Genomic DNA, 17918 nt, shown 5'->3' on the forward strand with positions numbered 1-17918 from the left:
GTGGTTCGGATCAATTTTAGGCAGTAATGATCATTTTAGTAATGATAATAACCATATAATGGTGCCTTGGCAGATGTGTAAGTTACCCATGCCTTGGGCACTAATACACCCCCATACCATCACACATGCTGGCTTTTACACTTTGCGCCTAGAACAATCCAGATGGTTCTTCTCCTCTTTGACGTCCACAGTTTCCAAAAAAAAAATTGAAATGTGGACTGTTAAGACCGCAGAACACTTTTCCACTTTGCATCAGTCCATCTCAGATGAGCTTGGGCCCAGCGAAGCTGTCGGCGTTTCTGGGTGTTGTTGATAAATGGCTTTTGATTTGCCTAGCAGAGTTTTAACTTGCATTTACAGATGTAGCGACCAACCGTAGTTACTGTACTTACATCACAGCTCAATTTATGGACACAACATTAGGTACAATGCCGCTAATACAACTAAATATATGCCTTTAGAAATAGTACATTTACATATATTATGGATGTACAAAACCAGTGAAGTTGGTACGTCGTGTAAATCGTAAATAAAAACAGAATACAATGATTTGCCAATCCTTTTCAACTTACATTCAATTGACTAGACTGCATCAGTCCATCTTGGATGAGCTCGGCCCCAGCGTTGCCGGGTGTTGTTGATAAATTGCTTTCGCTTCGCAGAGTAGAGTTTTAACTCGCATTTACAGATGTAACGACAAACTGTAGTTATTGACAGTGGTTTTCTGAAGTGTTCCTGAGCCTATGTGGTGATATCCTTTACAACTGATGTGTTTTTTGATGCAGTACCGCCTGAGGGATCGAAGGGTCATAATATCATCGCTTACGTGCAGTGTATTTTTCAGATTCTCTGAACCTTTTGATGATATTTTGATGGCAAAATCCCTAAATTCCTTGCAATAGCTCGCTGAGAAATGTTGTTCCTAAACTCTTGGATAGTTTGCTCATGTATTTGTTGACAAAGTGGTGACCCTCGCCTAGTCTTTGTTTGTGAATGACTGAGCATTTCATAGAAGCTGCTTTTATACATAATCACGGCACCCACTTTTTCATAATTAGCCTGCTCAACCTCCAAATAAGTGTTTGATGAGCATTCCTCAACTCTCTGTCTTTTTTGCCACTGGTGCCAGCTTTTTATTTTTTTAAATAACATTTATTTATTCATTTATAGGAAAATCACAATGCAGGTACTGAGAAACAGACACTTTTTTACCTCCACCACAAAAAAATATACAAAAAATAATTAAATAAAATTAAAAATAATAATAATAATTAGAAAAGTAAACAAAAAAACTAACAAACAAAAAACAACAACAACCTCCCCCTGCCGCGTCCTATACTTCAGTCACAGTGGGTGGTACTTGTCAGGTTCAAACACTGATGTCATCTATTAAACAGACAAGAAGCAAGGAATCATGCGGAGACAGATTTAAATTTGTCTGAATTGAAGAGACATGTTTTTAGGGCTGTACTCTAGTTACAGATCCAAACTACATTCTAAAAGTCCGGCCCACGTCCTTCCTCTATTTATTTGGGAGGTCTTTGGTCACATCACTGAAGCTGTCGCTGAGGGAACGGGGTTATCTCGACAGCTCCAGTTAGACACAATATATGATTATACAAAATTCAAACGTGTTGACACTGGTGATATCGCCTTGTCTCTGGTCTGTCTGCGTCACGGCGGTGTTCCGCCTTGGCCGTCAGCAGGCCGTTCCTGGACACAGACACTGATACCAGACTGGCTTGCGATCTTTTGGCTTGCCGGCTTTGCGCAGACAACGAAAAATACCACTTCAGCACAATTGATGATAACTATAGCAACGACCCTTAAGCATAAGAGGTGTGTGATAATATATAAATAATTATCTTAACAGTACTGCCTTCCTCTTCATCACTAGCAGATAGAAAATCAAACGAACTGACTGAAAAAAATTAAATCCACACAGGGAAGTGTCACTGAAAAAAAAACAAAAAGAGAATTGAGAAAAAAATAAGAAATTAAAGCTGCAAGCAGCGATGGACGGGATCGACTTTTGCTGGTGTTTCCTGCCTTTACCCATTCAACATATCTTTACCTGCACATTACCTACCTTCCCTGCAACCTGGGGTCACACTGGTGCTTCTGTTTTTCAACCATACACGCTGGTGCTTCCTGCCATCACCCAGACAACATATCTTTACCTACACATTACCTACCTTCTCTGTATCCTGGTGTGAAACTGGTGCCTCCTTCTTTCACCCAGTCAACATATCTTTACCCGCACAGTACCTACCTTCTCTGCATGGTGTGGTCACGCTGGTGCTTCCAGTATCAGCGCAGCAGTTCTTTGAAGGCTCGTAAAATCAAAACCGGAGAAGTTTGAAAAACTCTTTGCGCAACTTTTAATCAGAAGGGTTCAATCTCTTTCCTGTGCCAGTTTGAAGCCGACACAACAAACGCGTTTAGAGGAGATAATGTTTGAAAAATTGTGACGGGTTTTTAAAAAACTTTTGTTTTGAAGGGGTAATTGCCAACCTCCTGTTGATTTTTGCTGAAGGATGTAAATGAATGAAATGTAAGTCTAAGTGAGACCTACATAGAGGTTTTTGTTTCCTGTCTCTATGTCATTCCTACTGGAAGTTACAAGCAGTTTTGTCTGTGTTTTCTTCCTAGGAGCAGTTTTGTCCGTGTTTTATTCCTAGGGAGGGTTAGAGCACAATTTTGAGTTTTGGGGTTTGGTTTTTTATTAGATCGCAATTTTTGCCAGTCCTGATGTGTGTGTCCAATTTGGTGGGTTTTGAAGCATTTTAAGGGGGTCAAATTACAGCTCAAAGAGGCAAAAATGAAATGTTTTTAGGAAACTTTTGTTTTGAAGGGGGGTTTGCCAACTTTCTTTAGATTTTTGCTGAAGAATGAAATCTAGGTCTAAGTCAGACCTACATAGAGGTTTTTGTTTCATGTCTCTACGACATTCCTAAAGGAAGTTATAGTAGTTTTGTCTGTGTTTTCTCCTAGGAGGCATTAGAGTGCAATTTTGAGTTTTGGGTTTTGTTTTTTATTAGATCGCAATTTTTGCCAGTCCTGATGTGTGTGTCCAATTTGGTGAGTTTTGAATCATTTTAAGGGGGTCAAATTACAGCTCAAAGAGGCAAAAATGAAATTTTTTCGGAAACTTTTATTTTGAAGGGGGGTTTGCTAACTTTCTTTTGACTTTTGCTGAAGCATGAAATCTAGGTGTAAGTCAGAGCTACATATAGGTTTTCGTTTCATGTCTCTACGATATTCCTAACGGAAGTTACAAGCAGTTTGTCTATGTTTTTTCCTAGGAGGCGCTAGAGCGCAAGTTTGAGTTTTGGGTTTGGTTTTTTATTAGATCGCAATTTTTGAGAGTCCTGATGTGTGTGTCCAATTTGGTGAGTTTTGAATTATTTTAAGGGGGTCAAATTACAGCTCATAGAGGCAAAAATGACATTTTTTAGGAAACTTTTGCTTTGAAGGGGGGTTTGCTACCTTTTTTTGATTTTTGCTGAAAGATGAAATCTAGGTCTAAGTCAGACCTACATAGAGGTTTTTGTTTCATGTCTCTACGACATTCCTAACGGAAGTTACAAGCAGTTTTGTCCATGTTTTTTCCTAGGAGGCGCTAGAGCGCAATTTTGAGTTTTGGGTTTTGGTTTTTTATGAGATTGCAATTTTTGCCAGTCCTGATGTGTGTGTCCAATTTGGCGAGTTTTGAATTATTTTAAGGTTGTCAAATTACAGCTCAAAGAGGCAAAAATTAAATTTTTTAGGAAACTTTGGTTTTGAAGCGGGTTTTGCCATATTTCTTTAGATTTTTGCTGAAAAATCAAACCTAGGTCTAAGTCAGACCTAAATAGATGTTTTTGTTTCATGTCTCTACGACATTCCTAACAGATGTTACAAGCAGTTTTGTCAATGTTTTTCTTAGGAGGCGCTAGAGCACAATTTTGAGTTTTGGTGTTTGGTTTTTTATCAGATCACAATTTTCTCCAGTCCTGATGTGTGTGTCCAATTTGGTGAGTTTTGAAACATTTTAAGGGGGTCAAATTACAGCTCAAAGAGGCAAAAATGACATTTTTTAGGAAACTTTTGTTTTGAAGGGGGGTTTGCTACCTTTTTTTGATTTTTGCTGAATGATGAAATCTAGGTCTAAGTCAGACCTACATAGAGGTTTTTGTTTCATGTCTCTACGACATTCCTAACGGAAGTTACAAGCAGTTGTGTCTATGTTTTTTCCTAGGGGGCGCTAGAGCGCACTTTTGAGTTTTGGGTTTTGGTTTTTTATGAGATCGCAATTTTTGCCAGTCCTGATGTGTGTGTTCAATTTGGTGAGTTTTGAAGCATTTTAAGGGGGTCAAATTACAGCTCAAAGAGGCAAAAATTACATTTTTTAGGTAACTTTTGTTTTGAAGGGGGTTTTGCCAACTTTCTTTAGATTTTTGCTGAAGGTTGAAATCTAGGTCTAAGTCAGACCTACATAGAGGTTTTTGTTTCATGTCTCTACGACATTCCTAACGGAAGTTACAAGTTGTTTTGTTTATGTTTTTTCCTAAGAGGCGCTAGAGCGCAATTTTGAGTTTTGGGTTTTGGTTTTTTATGAGATCGCAATTTTTGCCAGTCCTGATGTGTGTGTTCAATTTGGTGAGTTTTGAAGCATTTTAATGGGGTCAAATTACAGCTCAAAGAGGCAAAAATTACATTTTTTAGGAAACTTTTGTTTTGAAAGGGGTTTTGCCAATTTTCTTTTGATTTTTGCTTAAAAATGAAATCTAGGTCTAAGTCAGACCTACATAGAAGTTTTTGTTTCATATCTCTACGACATTCCTAACGGAAGTTACAAGCAGTTTTGTCTATGTTTTTTCCTAGGGGTCGCTAAAGCGCAATTTTGAGTTTTGGGTTATGGTTTTTTATTAGATCGCAATTTTTGCCAGTCCTGATATGTGTGTCCAATTTGGTGAGTTTTGAAGCATTTTAAGGGGGTCAAATTACAGCTCAAAGAGGCAAAAATGAAATTTTTTTAGGAAACTTTTGTTTTGAAGGGGGGTTTGCCAACTTTCTTTAGATTTTTGCTGAAGAATGAAATCTAGGTCTAAGTCAGACCTACATAGAGGTTTTTGTTTCATGTCTCTACGACATTCCTAAAGGAAGTTATAGTAGTTTTGTCTGTGTTTTCTCCTAGGAGGCGTTAGAGTGCAATTTTGAGTTTTGGGTTTTGTTTTTTATTAGATCGCAATTTTTGCCAGTCCTGATGTGTGTGTCCAATTTGGTGAGTTTTGAATCATTTTAAGGGGGTCAAATTACAGCTCAAAGAGGAAAAAATGACATTTTTTCGGAAACTTTTATTTTGAAGGGGGGTTTGCTAACTTTCTTTTGACTTTTGCTGAAGCATGAAATCTAGGTGTAAGTCAGAGCTACATATAGGTTTTCGTTTCATGTCTCTACGATATTCCTAACGGAAGTTACAAGCAGTTTGTCTATGTTTTTTCCTAGGAGGCGCTAGAGCGCAATTTTGAGTTTTGGGTTTGGTTTTTTATTAGATCGCAATTTTTGAGAGTCCTGATGTGTGTGTCCAATTTGGTGAGTTTTGAATTATTTTAAGGGTGTCAAATTACAGCTCATAGAGGCAAAAATGACATTTTTTAGGAAACTTTTGTTTTGAAGGGGGGTTTGCTACCTTTTTTTGATTTTTGCTGAAAGATGAAATCTAGGTCTAAGTCAGACCTACATAGAGGTTTTTGTTTCATGTCTCTACGACATTCCTAACGGAAGTTACAAGCAGTTTTGTCCATGTTTTTTCCTAGGAGGCGCTAGAGCGCAATTTTGAGTTTTGGGTTTTGGTTTTTTATGAGATTGCAATTTTTGCCAGTCCTGATGTGTGTGTCCAATTTGGTGAGTTTTGAATTATTTTAAGGTTGTCAAATTACAGCTCAAAGAGGCAAAATTTAAATTTTTTAGGAAACTTTGGTTTTGAAGCGGGTTTTGCCATATTTCTTTAGATTTTTGCTGAAAAATCAAACCTAGGTCTAAGTCAGACCTAAATAGATGTTTTTGTTTCATGTCTCTACGACATTCCTAACAGACGTTACAAGCAGTTTTGTCAATGTTTTTCTTAGGAGGCGCTAGAGCACAATTTTGAGTTTTGGTGTTTGGTTTTTTATCAGATCACAATTTTCTCCAGTCCTGATGTGTGTGTCCAATTTGGTGAGTTTTGAAACATTTTAAGGGGGTCAAATTACAGCTCAAAGAGGCAAAAATGACATTTTTTAGGAAACTTTTGTTTTGAAGGGGGGTTTGCTACCTTTTTTTGATTTTTGCTGAAAGATGAAATCTAGGTCTAAGTCAGACCTACATAGAGGTTTTCGTTTCATGTCTCTACGACATTCCTAACGGAAGTTACAAGCAGTTTTGTCTATGTTTTTTCCTAGGGGGCGCTAGAGCGCACTTTTGAGTTTTGGGTTTTGGTTTTTTATGAGATCGCAATTTTTGCCAGTCCTGATGTGTGTGTTCAATTTGGTGAGTTTTGAAGCATTTTAATGGGGTCAAATTACAGCTCAAAGAGGCAAAAATTACATTTTTTAGGTAACTTTTGTTTTGAAGGGGGTTTTGCCAACTTTCTTTAGATTTTTGCTGAAGGTTGAAATCTAGGTCTAAGTCAGACCTACATAGAGGTTTTCGTTTCATGTCTCTACGACATTCCTAACGGAAGTTACAAGTAGTTTTGTTTATGTTTTTTCCTAAGAGGCGCTAGAGCGCAATTTTGAGTTTTGGGTTTTGGTTTTTTATGAGATCGCAATTTTTGCCAGTCCTGATGTGTGTGTTCAATTTGGTGAGTTTTGAAGCATTTTAATGGGGTCAAATTACAGCTCAAAGAGGCAAAAATTACATTTTTTAGGAAACTTTTGTTTTGAAGGGGGTTTTGCCAATTTTCTTTTGATTTTTGCTTAAAAATGAAATCTAGGTCTAAGTCAGACCTACATAGAAGTTTTTGTTTCATATCTCTACGACATTCCTAACGGAAGTTACAAGCAGTTTTGTCTATGTTTTTTCCTAGGGGTCGCTAGAGCGCAATTTTGAGTTTTGGGTTATGGTTTTTTATTAGATCGCAATTTTTGCCAGTCCTGATATGTGTGTCCAATTTGGTGAGTTTTGAAGCATTTTAAGGGGGTCAAATTACAGCTCATAGAGGCAAAAATTACATTTTTTAGGAAACTTTTGTTTTGAAGGGGGGTTTGCCAACTTTCTTTAGATTTTTGCTGAAAAATGTAATCTAGGTCTAAGTCAGACCTACATAGAGGTTTTTGTTTCATGTCTCTACGACATTCCTAACGGAAGTTACAAGCAGTTTTGTCTATGTTTTTTCCTAGGAGGCGCTAGAGTGCAATTTGGAGTTTTGGGTTTTGGTTTTTTTTTAGATCTCATTTTTTGCCGGTCCTGATGTGTGTGTTCAATTTGGTGAGTTTTGAAGCATGTTAAGGTGGTCAAATTACAGCTCATAGAGGCAAAAATGACATTTTTTAGGAAACTTTTTTTTGAAGGAGCGTTGCCAACTTTCTTTTGATTTTTGCTGAAAGATTAAAGCTAGGTCTAAGTCAGACCTACATAGAGGTTTTTGTTTCATGTCTTTAAGACATTCCTAACAGAAGTTACAAGCAATTGTGTCTATGTTTTTTCCTAGGAGGCGCTAGAGCGCAATTTTGAGTTTTGGGTTATGGTTTTTTATTAGATCGCAATTTTTACCAGTCCTGATGTGTGTGTTCAATTTGGTGAGTTTTAAAGCATTTTAAAGGGGTCAAATTAAAGCTCAAAGAGGCAAAAATGACATTATTTAGGAAACTTTTGTTTTGAAGGGGGGTTTGCCATATTTCTTTAGATTTTTGCTAAAAAATGAAATCTAGGTCTAAGTCAGACCTACATAGAGGTTTTTGTTTTATTTCTCTACGACATTCCTAAAGGAAGTTACAAGTAGTTTTGTTTGTGTTTTTTCCTAGGAGGCGCTAGAGCGCAATTTTGAGTTTTGGGTTTTGGTTTTTTATTAGATGGCAATTTTTGCCAGTCCTGATGTGTGTGTCCAATTTGGTGAGTTTTGAATCATTTTAAGGGGGTCAAATTACAGCTCAAAGAGGCGGCGGTACAATAATAATAAAACATTAGAAATACAATAGGGTCCTCCGTCCAAAAGGGACATTTGGTCCCTAATAAACATGTTCTTTGGCCTTGATACTGGCCTCAGTTGTAATATTATTGTGCGGCTGTGTTCCAGGTGGCTGGCCTACCTGCTGCTCCTCATCCTGGACCTGGTCATCTGCCTTCTGGCCTGTCTGGGACTCGCCAAGCAATCTCGCTGGCTCCTCACCACGTGAGCATACAAACTCCTGCATTCTTTTATTCTTGCCATCGGTGAAACGCTTCACTGTCGCTGCGTTCAAGTCCGCTGGGAAATTGGACGCATCCAACGCTGCGAAACATAGCAAGTTACCTCCGAGCATAAAATTCCATTAATAACATTTAAAATGGATGAATACAGATTGAGGAATGTAAGCACAACCAAGCCCAAAAGTGTGTGCAAACTGCAAAATTAGTGGGCGTGTTGAGTGTGATTTACTAAGACTGTTATTTAAGAATTATGATTTTTTTTTAAATTATTGCATATGATCATCTTTGCAGATGTTTTCATACACACAAACCTTTAGTAGATTAGGCCCTGTGTCTACTGTTTATTATTTTATTATTTATTATACGGGTACTGAGAAACAGACACTCCTTTCCCTCCAACCCAAAAAAATATAATACAAAAAAATAAAAATTAATATATACAAAAAAATATAAATATTAATAATAAACTCCGCCCACAATGCACCATTTTTTCTGGGCTATATTAAAGTGAGATAGAGACCAATTTTTCTTAACCATAGGGTCGGGCCCATTGTGAGAAATATCTGTTTTTCAGCTGCGGTGGGTACAGAGCGCCACGGTACTCAGTTGTAATACACTTTTCCACCACTTGTGGCAGTAATGACAGTATCAAACAAACAGAAGAAGTCTGGAACTAAAGTCAAAGTAAAGTTTCTTTAGCGCAAAAAAATATGACTAAGGTGGTAAAGCTGTTTTTTCATTTGCACTAAATTTTTAATGTCATTTTTTTAAAGAAATATATATATATATATATATATATATATTTTTTTTTTAATATGTAGTTAGAATGTATTAATTTTAGCCCTGCATTATTGCATGAGATCATCTTTGCACATGTTTTAATACACGCAAACTTTTAGTAGATCAGGCCCTGTGTCTATTTTTTATTATTTTACTTTTAGTATAAATCGTCCTTTTCCATTCATAATTATTGGATACCCCCCAAAAAAATATATACAGTATAATACAAAAATATAAATAAATTAATAAATACAAAATATATATATATATATATATATATATATATATATATATATATATATATATATATATATATATATATATACACATATATATATATATATATATATATATATATATATATATATATATATATATATATATATATATATATATATATATATATATATATATACACACATATATATATATATACTGTATATATATGGACGGCGTGGCGCAGTGGGAGAGTGGCCGTGCGCAACCTGAGGGTCACTGGTTCAAATCCCACCTAGAACCAACCAACCTCGTCATGTCCGTTGTGTCCTGAGCAAGACACTTCACCCTTGCTCCTGATGGGTGCTGGTTGGCGCCTTGCATGGCAGCTCCCTCCATCAGTGTGTGAATGTGTGTGTGAATGGGTAAATGTGGAAGTAGTGTCAAAGCGCTTTGAGTACCTTGAAGGTAGAAAAGCGCTATACAAGTACAACCCATTTATTTATTTATTTATTTATCTATATATATATATATATATATATATATATATATATAAGAAACTCTGCCCACAATGCATCTCTTTTTCTGGGCTATATTAAAGTGAGATTGAGACCAATTTATCTTAACCATAGGGTCGGGCCCATTGTGAGAAATATCTATTTTTCAGCTGCGGTGGGTACGGAGCGCCACGGTACTCAGTTGTAATACACTTTTCCACCACTCGTGGCAGTAATGACAGTATCAAACAAACAGAAGAAGTCTGGAACTAAAGTCAAAGTAAAGTTTTTTAGCGCAAAAAATATGAATAAAGTGGTGAAACTGTTTTATTCGTTCATACTTAAATTTTATTTACAGTTTATTGAAGGATTATATATATATATATATATATATATATAATTTTTTTTATTTAGTATTATTTTAGCACTGAATTATTGCATAAGATCTGCTTTGCACATGTTTTAATACACACAAACTTTTAGTAGATCAGGCCCTGTGTTTATTGTTTATTATTTTACTTTTAGTATAAATCATCCTTTTCCATTCATAATTAGTTGATACCTCCCCCCCCAAAAAATATACAGTACAATACAAAAAAAATAAAAATAAATTAATAAATAATCAAATATATATATATATATATATATATATATATATATATATATATATATATATATATATATATATATATATATATATATATATATATATATATATATATATAAATATACATATTAATAAGAAACCCCGCCCACAATGCGCCACTTTTTCTGGGCTATATTAAAGTGAGATTGAGACCAATATTTTTTATTATTTAGTTAGAATGTATTAATTTTAGCCCCGCATTATTGCATAAGATCATCTTTGCTCATGTTTTCATACACGCAAACTTTAAGTGTCTATTGTTTATTATCATTATAAATCGTCCTTTTCCATAAGCTGAGCCCTTCTGTAAGAATAAAATAAAAACATTGCACGGCTTCAAATAAACATTAGTATTATTTAAAAAAGGGGTGTTCAAACTTTTTTTTACAGCCAAGGCTGCACTTTGTACTTTTTTGTCCATTCAAGATCCTCATTATTAGTTTCTTGTATTATTTCCTGTCCAGTTTTTTTTTTTTTTTCCGTAAATCATGGTAAGCCTCAGTGCAGCTGCAGCATGTAGTACCCGCTGTGGCCACTGGGAGGACCACGCTTTTTAAAATTGGCCTCAAAAGGGCAACTTCCTGTCGCCCTGAATGGCTCACTGCTCGGCCTGCTCATCACGACAACATTTCAACCCGCTTTCAGCCCCCCAGCCCCTCTTTTGTCAACAATGTTCTCTTCCAGTAGAGTGGAAGTTGACGCGGGGGCAAATGACTCCATCAACAGGCGCTGCGTTGCCATGACAACCTCCTTTTTGTTTACCCAGCTCTTGCATGGTGGGATTATGCAGGTGTACCTAATGTTGTGTCATTTGGCATGAGGAGGATGATCTAATAATCCCCACGTTGATCCTAAACCAGAGCGACTTGACCTCATCCTTTTTTTTTTTTTTTTGCTTGACGTGCTTTGCTACATCACCAGTTCACACATGATTTGCTGGCACTTTTTTTTTTTTTGTGGCTGAGCGAGCGTGGTGAGAAGCCCGAAGCAAAGCGTGTTTGACATGTAAACAAACGAGACCTTGCTCTATCTTTTTTTTACATGTCTGGACTTTGGACTAGATTCTTGTTGCCTTCTTCAAAAAAAAAAACTGAACCCAATCACTACTTTATTTAAAAGTCTTACAAAGTGTCAAATATTTGAGATCTTTTTTTTTTCAGATATCAGTATTACCTGACAAGAGGTAAGACCATAAGGCGCACTTAAATTCTTTTAATTTTCTCAAAAACATGAATTGTGGGAAATCCCGAATTTTCGGGGGAATTTGGAAAAAAAGATAGTTTGAATGTCCAGGATGAGTGGAATATGTTGAAGGTGGAATAGCTGGAATTGGTGGAAAAATGTGGGAGTTGTGGAACTTTGAAAAATGTCCCATTCATTTCAATGGGAATTTCATGGAAATTTGGGATTTTTTTTGAAAATGCTAAAAAAAAAATGAGAATGTTCTGTATGAATGGTTGGTTTTGGAATTTTTCAAATCAGTCGAGAAATGTTGAAGTAGTAGCACTTTAATTTGAGAAATAGTATTAAAGAATTCCTGGAATTTCCAGAAAACCGGGAATTTTTCAGTCTTCGTTTTTTGTGCTGATTAAGAAGAACGTTTTTAACGGTGAAACCGTCAAAATAATGACTTTGTTTTTTGTGCTGATTAAGAGAAATGTTTTCACGGTTTAAGTGGGTTGAAAAATGTGGAAGGAGTAGTCGACAGAATTTTTTTTTTTAAAAAAGGGTTTGAAAAAACAGGAATTGCGGTAATTCCTGGAATTTCGAGAAAACCGGGTATTTTTCCAGTTTAAAAAAACAACTTCAATTTCTGTGCTGATTAAGAGAAATGTTTTCACGGATGAAGTGGGTTGAAAAATGTGGAAGGAGTAGTCGACAGAAAAAATGTTTAAAAAAAGGGTTTGAAAAAACATGAATTGTGGGAAATCCTGGAATTTTTGGGAACTTGGTAAAAAGATAGTTTGAATGTTCAGGATGAGTGGAATAGCTTGAATCGGCGGAAAAATGTGGGAGTTGTGGAACTTTGAAAAATGTCCCATTCATTTCAATGTGAATTTAATGGAAATTTGGGATATCCGGGAATTTTTTTTGAAAATGTTAAAAAAAAAGAAAAAAAAAGACAATGTTCTGTATGAATTGTTGGTGTTGTAATTTTTCAAATCAGTCGAGAAATGTTGAAGTAGTAACACTTTAATGTGAGAAATAGTTTTAAGGAATTCCTGGAATTTCCAGAAAACCGGGAATTTTTCAACCTTCGTTTTTTGTGCTGATTAAGAGGACCTTTTTTAACGGTGAAACTGTCAAAAAAATGACTTTGCTTTTTGTGCTGATTAAGAGAAATGTTTTCACGGATGAATTGGGTTGAAAAATGTGGAAGGAGTAGTCGACAGAAAAAAATGGTTAAAAAAAAGGGGTTGAAAAAACAGGAATTGTGGGAAATCCTGGAACTTTTTGAAACGTGGAACAACGATAGTTTAAATGTCCAGGATGAGTGGAATATGTTGAAGGTGGAATAGCTTGAATCGGTGGAAAAATGTGGGAGTTGCGGAACTTTGAAAAATTTCCCATTCATTTCAATGGGAATTTCATGAAAATTTAGCAATTCCGGTAATTTTTTTCAAAATGTTAAAAAAAAAATGAGAATGTTCTGTATGAATGGTTGGTTTTGGAATTTTTCAAATCAGTCGTTAAATGCTGAAGTAGTAGCACTATAATTTGAGAAATAGTATGAAGGAATTCCTGGAATTTCGAGAAAACCAGGAATTTTTACAGTTAAAAAAAACAATTTTGTTTTTTGTGCTGATTAGGAGAAATGATTTCACGATTGAAGTGGGTTGAAAAATGTGGAAGGAGTAGTCGACAGGAAATATGCTTAAAAACAGGGTTTAAAACGGAATGGTGCGAAATCCTGGAATTTTTGGGGGAAAAAAATAGTTTGAATGTCCAGAATGAGTGGAATATGTTGAAGGTGGGAAAATGTGGGAGTTGTGGAATTTTGAAAAATGTCCCATTCATTTCAATGGGAATTTCATGGAAATTTGGGAATTCCGGGAATTTTTTTTGAAAATGCTAAAAAATTATAATTTTCTGAATGAATGGTTGTTTTTAGAATTTTTCAAATCAGTCGAGAAATGTTGAATTAGTAAAACTTAAATTTGAGAAATAGTATTAAAGAATTCCTGGAATTTGAAGAATTTCGGGAATTTTTCAATCTTCGTTTTTTTGTGTTGATTAAGAGGAATGTTTTCAAGGTGAAATGGTTGAAGTGGGTTGAAAAATGTGGAAGGAGTAGTAGACAGAAAATATGCTTAAAAACAGGGTTTAAAACATGAATGGTGGGAAATCCTGGGATTTTTTGGGAAAAAAAAATAGTTTGAATTTCCAGAATGAGTGGAATATGTTGAAGGTGGAATAGCTTGAATTGGTGGGAAAATGTGGGAGTTGTGGAACTCTGAAAAATGTCGCATTCATTTCAATGGGAATTTCATGGAAATTTGGGATTTTTTTTTGAAAATGCTAAAAAAATGAGAATGTTCTGTATGAATGGTTGGTTTTGGAATTTTTCAAATCAGTCGAGAAATGTTGAAGTAGTATCACTTTATTTTGAGAAATAGTATTAAAAAAATCCTGGAATTTCCAGAAAACCGGGAATTTTTCAGTCTTCGTTTTTTGTGCTGATTAAGAAGAACGTTTTTAACGGTGAAACCGTCAAAATAATAACTTAGTTTTTTGTGCTGATTAAGAGAAATGTTTTCACGGTTGAAGTGGGTTGAAAAATGTGGAAGGAGTAGTCGACAGAATTTTTTTTTTTTAAAAAGGGTTTGAAAAAACAGGAATTGCGGGAATTCCTGGAATTTCGAGAAAACTGGGTATTTTTCCAGTTTAAAAAAACAACTTCAATTTTTGTGCTGATTAAGGGAAATGTTTTCATGGATGAAGTGGGTTGAAAAATGTGGAAGGAGTAGTCGACAGAAAAAAAAGGGTTAAAAAAAAGGGTTTGAAAAAACAGGAATTGTGGGAAATCCTGGAATTTTTTGGAACTTGGAAAAAAGATAGTTTAAATGTCCAGGATGAGTGGAATATGTTGAAGGTGGAATAGCTTGAATCGGTGGAAAAATGTGCGAGTTGTGGAACTTTGAAAAATGTCCCATTCATTTCAATGGGAATTTAATGGAAATTTGGCAATTCCGGTAATTTTTTTCAAAATGTTAAAAAAAAAAAGAGATGTTCTGTATGAATGGTTGGTTTTGGAATTTTTCAAATCAGTCGAAAAATGCTGAAGTAGTAGCACTTTAATTTGAGAAATAGTATGAAGGAATTCCTGGAATTTCGAGAAAACCAGGAATTTTTACAGTTCAAAAAACCAATTTTGTTTTTTTGTGCTGATTAGGAGAAATATTTTCACGGTTGAAGTGGGTTGAAAAATGTGGAAGGAGTAGTCGACAGGAAATATGCTTAAAAACAGGGTTTAAAACGTGAATGGTGGGAAATCCTGGAATTTTTGGGGAAAAAAATAGTTTGAATGTCCAGAATGATTGGAATATGTTGAATGTGGGAAAATGTGGGAGTTGTGGAACTTTGAACAATTTCCCATTCATTTCAATGGGAATTTCATGGAAATTTGGCAATTCCGGTAATTTTTTTCAAAATGTTAAAAAAAAAAAGAGAATGTTCTGTATGAATGGTTGGTTTTGGAATTTTTCAAATCAGTCGTTAAATGCTGAAGTAGTAGCACTACAATTTGAGAAATAGTATGAAGGAATTCCTGGAATTTCGAGAAAACCAGGAATTTTTACAGTTAAAAAAAACAATTTTGTTTTTTGTGCTGATTAGGAGAAATGTTTTCACGGTTGAAGTCGGTTGAAAAATGTGAAAGGAGTAGTCGACAGAAAATATGCTTAAAAACAGGGTTTAAAACGTGTTTGGTGGGAAGTCCTAGAATTTTTTGGAAAAAAAATAGTTTGAATGTCCAAAATGAGTGGAATATGTTGAATGTGGGAAAATGTGGGACTTGTGGAACTTGGAAAAATGTCCCATTTATTTCAATGGGAATTTCATGGAAATTTCGGAATTCCGGGAATTTTTTTTGAAAATGCTAAAAAATTTGAATTTTCTGAATGAATGGTTGTTGTTGGAATTTTTCAAATCAGTCGAGAAATGTTGAAGTAGTAGCACTTTAATTTGAGAAATAATATTAAAGAATTCCTGGAATTGGAAGATATCCGGGAATTTTTCAGTCTTTGTTTTTTGTGTTGATTAATGGTAGGAAATCCTGGAATTTTTTTGAAAAAAAATAGTTTGAATGTCCAGGATGAGTGGAATATGTTGAAGGTGGAATAGCTTGAATTGATGGGAAAATGTGGGGGTTGTGGAATTTTTAAAAATGTCCCATTCATTTCAATGGGAATTTCATGGAAATTTGGGATTTTTTTAGAAAATGCTAAAAATTGAGAATGTTCTGAATGAATGGTTGGTTTTGGAATTTTTCAAATCAGTCGAGAAATGTTGAAGTAGTAACACTTTATTTTGAGAAATAGTATTAAAGAATTCCTTGAATTTCGAGAAAAATGGGAATTTTGCCAGTTAAAAAAACAACTTCAATTTTTGTGCTGATTAAGAGAAATGTTTTCACGGATGAAGTGGGTTGAAAAATGTGGAAGGAGTTGTCGACAGAAAATTTTTTTACACAAAGGGTTTGAAAAAACAGGAATTGTGGGAAATCCTGGAATTTTTTGGAACTTGGAAAAAAGATAGTTTAAATGTCCAGGATGAGTGGAATATGTTGAAGGTGGAATAGCTTGAATCGGTGGAAAAATGTGGGAGTTGTGGAACTTAGAAAAATTTCCCATTCATTTCAATGGGAATTTCATGGAAATTTGGCAATTCCGGTAATTTTTTTCAAAATGTTAAAAAAAAATGAGAATGTTCAGTATGAATGGTTGGTTTTGGAATTTTTCCAATCAGTCGAAAAATAATGAAGTAGTAGCACTATAATTTGAGAAATAGTATGAAGGAATTCCTGGAATTTCGAGAAAACCAGGAATTTTTACAGTTCAAAAAAACAATTTTGTTTTTTTGTGCTGATTAGGAGAAATGTTTTCACGGTTGAAGTGGGTTGAAAAATGTGGAAGGAGTAGTCGACAGAAAATATGCTTAAAAACACGGTTTAAAACGTGAATGGTGGGAAATCCTGGAATTTTTGGGGAAAAAAATAGTTTGAATGTCCAGAATGAGTGGAATATGTTGAATGTGGGGAAATGTGGGACTTGTGGAACTTTGAAAAATGTCCCATTTATTTCAATGGGAATTTCATGGAAATTTGGGAATTCCGGGAATTTTTTTTGAAAATGCTAAAAAATTTGAATTTTCTGAATGTGTGGTTGTTGTTGGAATTTTTCAAATCAGTCGAGAAATGTTGTAGTAGTAGCACTTTAATTTGAGAAATAATATTAAAGAATTCCTGGAATTGGAAGATATCCGGGAATTTTTCAGTCTTTGTTTTTTGTGTTGATTAAGAGGAATGTTTTCAAGGTGAAATGGTTGAAGTGGGCTGAAAAATGTGGAAGGAATAGTCGACAGAAAATATGCTTAAAAACAGGGTTTAAAACGGGAATGGTAGGAAATCCTGGAATTTTTTGGAAAAAAAATAGTTTGAATGTCCAGGATGAGTGGAATATGTTGAAGGTGGAATAGCTTGAATTGATGGGAAAATGTGGGAGTTGTGGAATTTTGAAAAATGTCCCATTCATTTCAATGGGAATTTCATGGAAATTTGGGATTTTTCTAGAAAATGCTAAAAATTGAGAATGTTCTGAATGAATGGTTGGTTTTGGAATTTTTCAAATCAGTCGAGAAATGTTGAAGTAGTAACACTTTATTTTGAGAAATAGTATTAAGGAATTCCTTGAATTTCGAGAAAACTGGGAATTTTTCCAGTTAAAAACAACTTCAATTTTTGTGCTGATTAAGAGAAATGTTTTCACGGATGAAGTGGGTTGAAAAATGTGGAAGGAGTAGTCGACAGAAAATTTTTTTACACAAAGGGTTTGAAAAAACAGGAATTGTGGGAAATCCTGGAATTTTTTGGAACTTGGAAAAAAGATAGTTTAAATGTCCAGGATGAGTGGAATATGTTGAAGGTGGAATAGCTTGAATCGGTGGAAAAATGTGGGAGTTGTGGAACTTTGAAAAATTTCCCATTCATTTCAATGGGAATTTCATGGAAATTTGGCAATTCCGGTAATTTTTTTCAAAATGTTAAAAAAAAATGAGAATGTTCAGTATGAATGGTTGGTTTTGGAATTTTTCCAATCAGTCGAAAAATGATGAAGTAGTAACACTATAATTTGAGAAATAGTATGAAGGAATTCCTGGAATTTCGAGAAAACCAGGAATTTTTACAG

The 17918-nt window shown here is 34.9% G+C and overlaps 1 protein-coding gene across 5 annotated transcripts in view; it reads left to right on the forward strand.

The window, feature by feature from the left end:
* The window catches only part of ttyh2 (tweety family member 2), a 132258-nt gene that overhangs the window by 81944 nt on the left and 32396 nt on the right, over window positions 1–17918 (forward strand). For all 5 annotated transcript variants that reach the window (XM_061907689.1, XM_061907686.1, XM_061907690.1 and 2 more), the window contains exon 5: window positions 8261–8356. In XM_061907689.1, coding sequence (XP_061763673.1) covers window positions 8261–8356 — 96 coding nt within the window. The remainder of the gene's footprint in view (window positions 1–8260; window positions 8357–17918) is intronic.

This window comes from Nerophis ophidion, linkage group LG08, assembly GCF_033978795.1.
Source record: "Nerophis ophidion isolate RoL-2023_Sa linkage group LG08, RoL_Noph_v1.0, whole genome shotgun sequence".
NCBI classification, from domain to species: domain Eukaryota; kingdom Metazoa; phylum Chordata; class Actinopteri; order Syngnathiformes; family Syngnathidae; genus Nerophis; species Nerophis ophidion.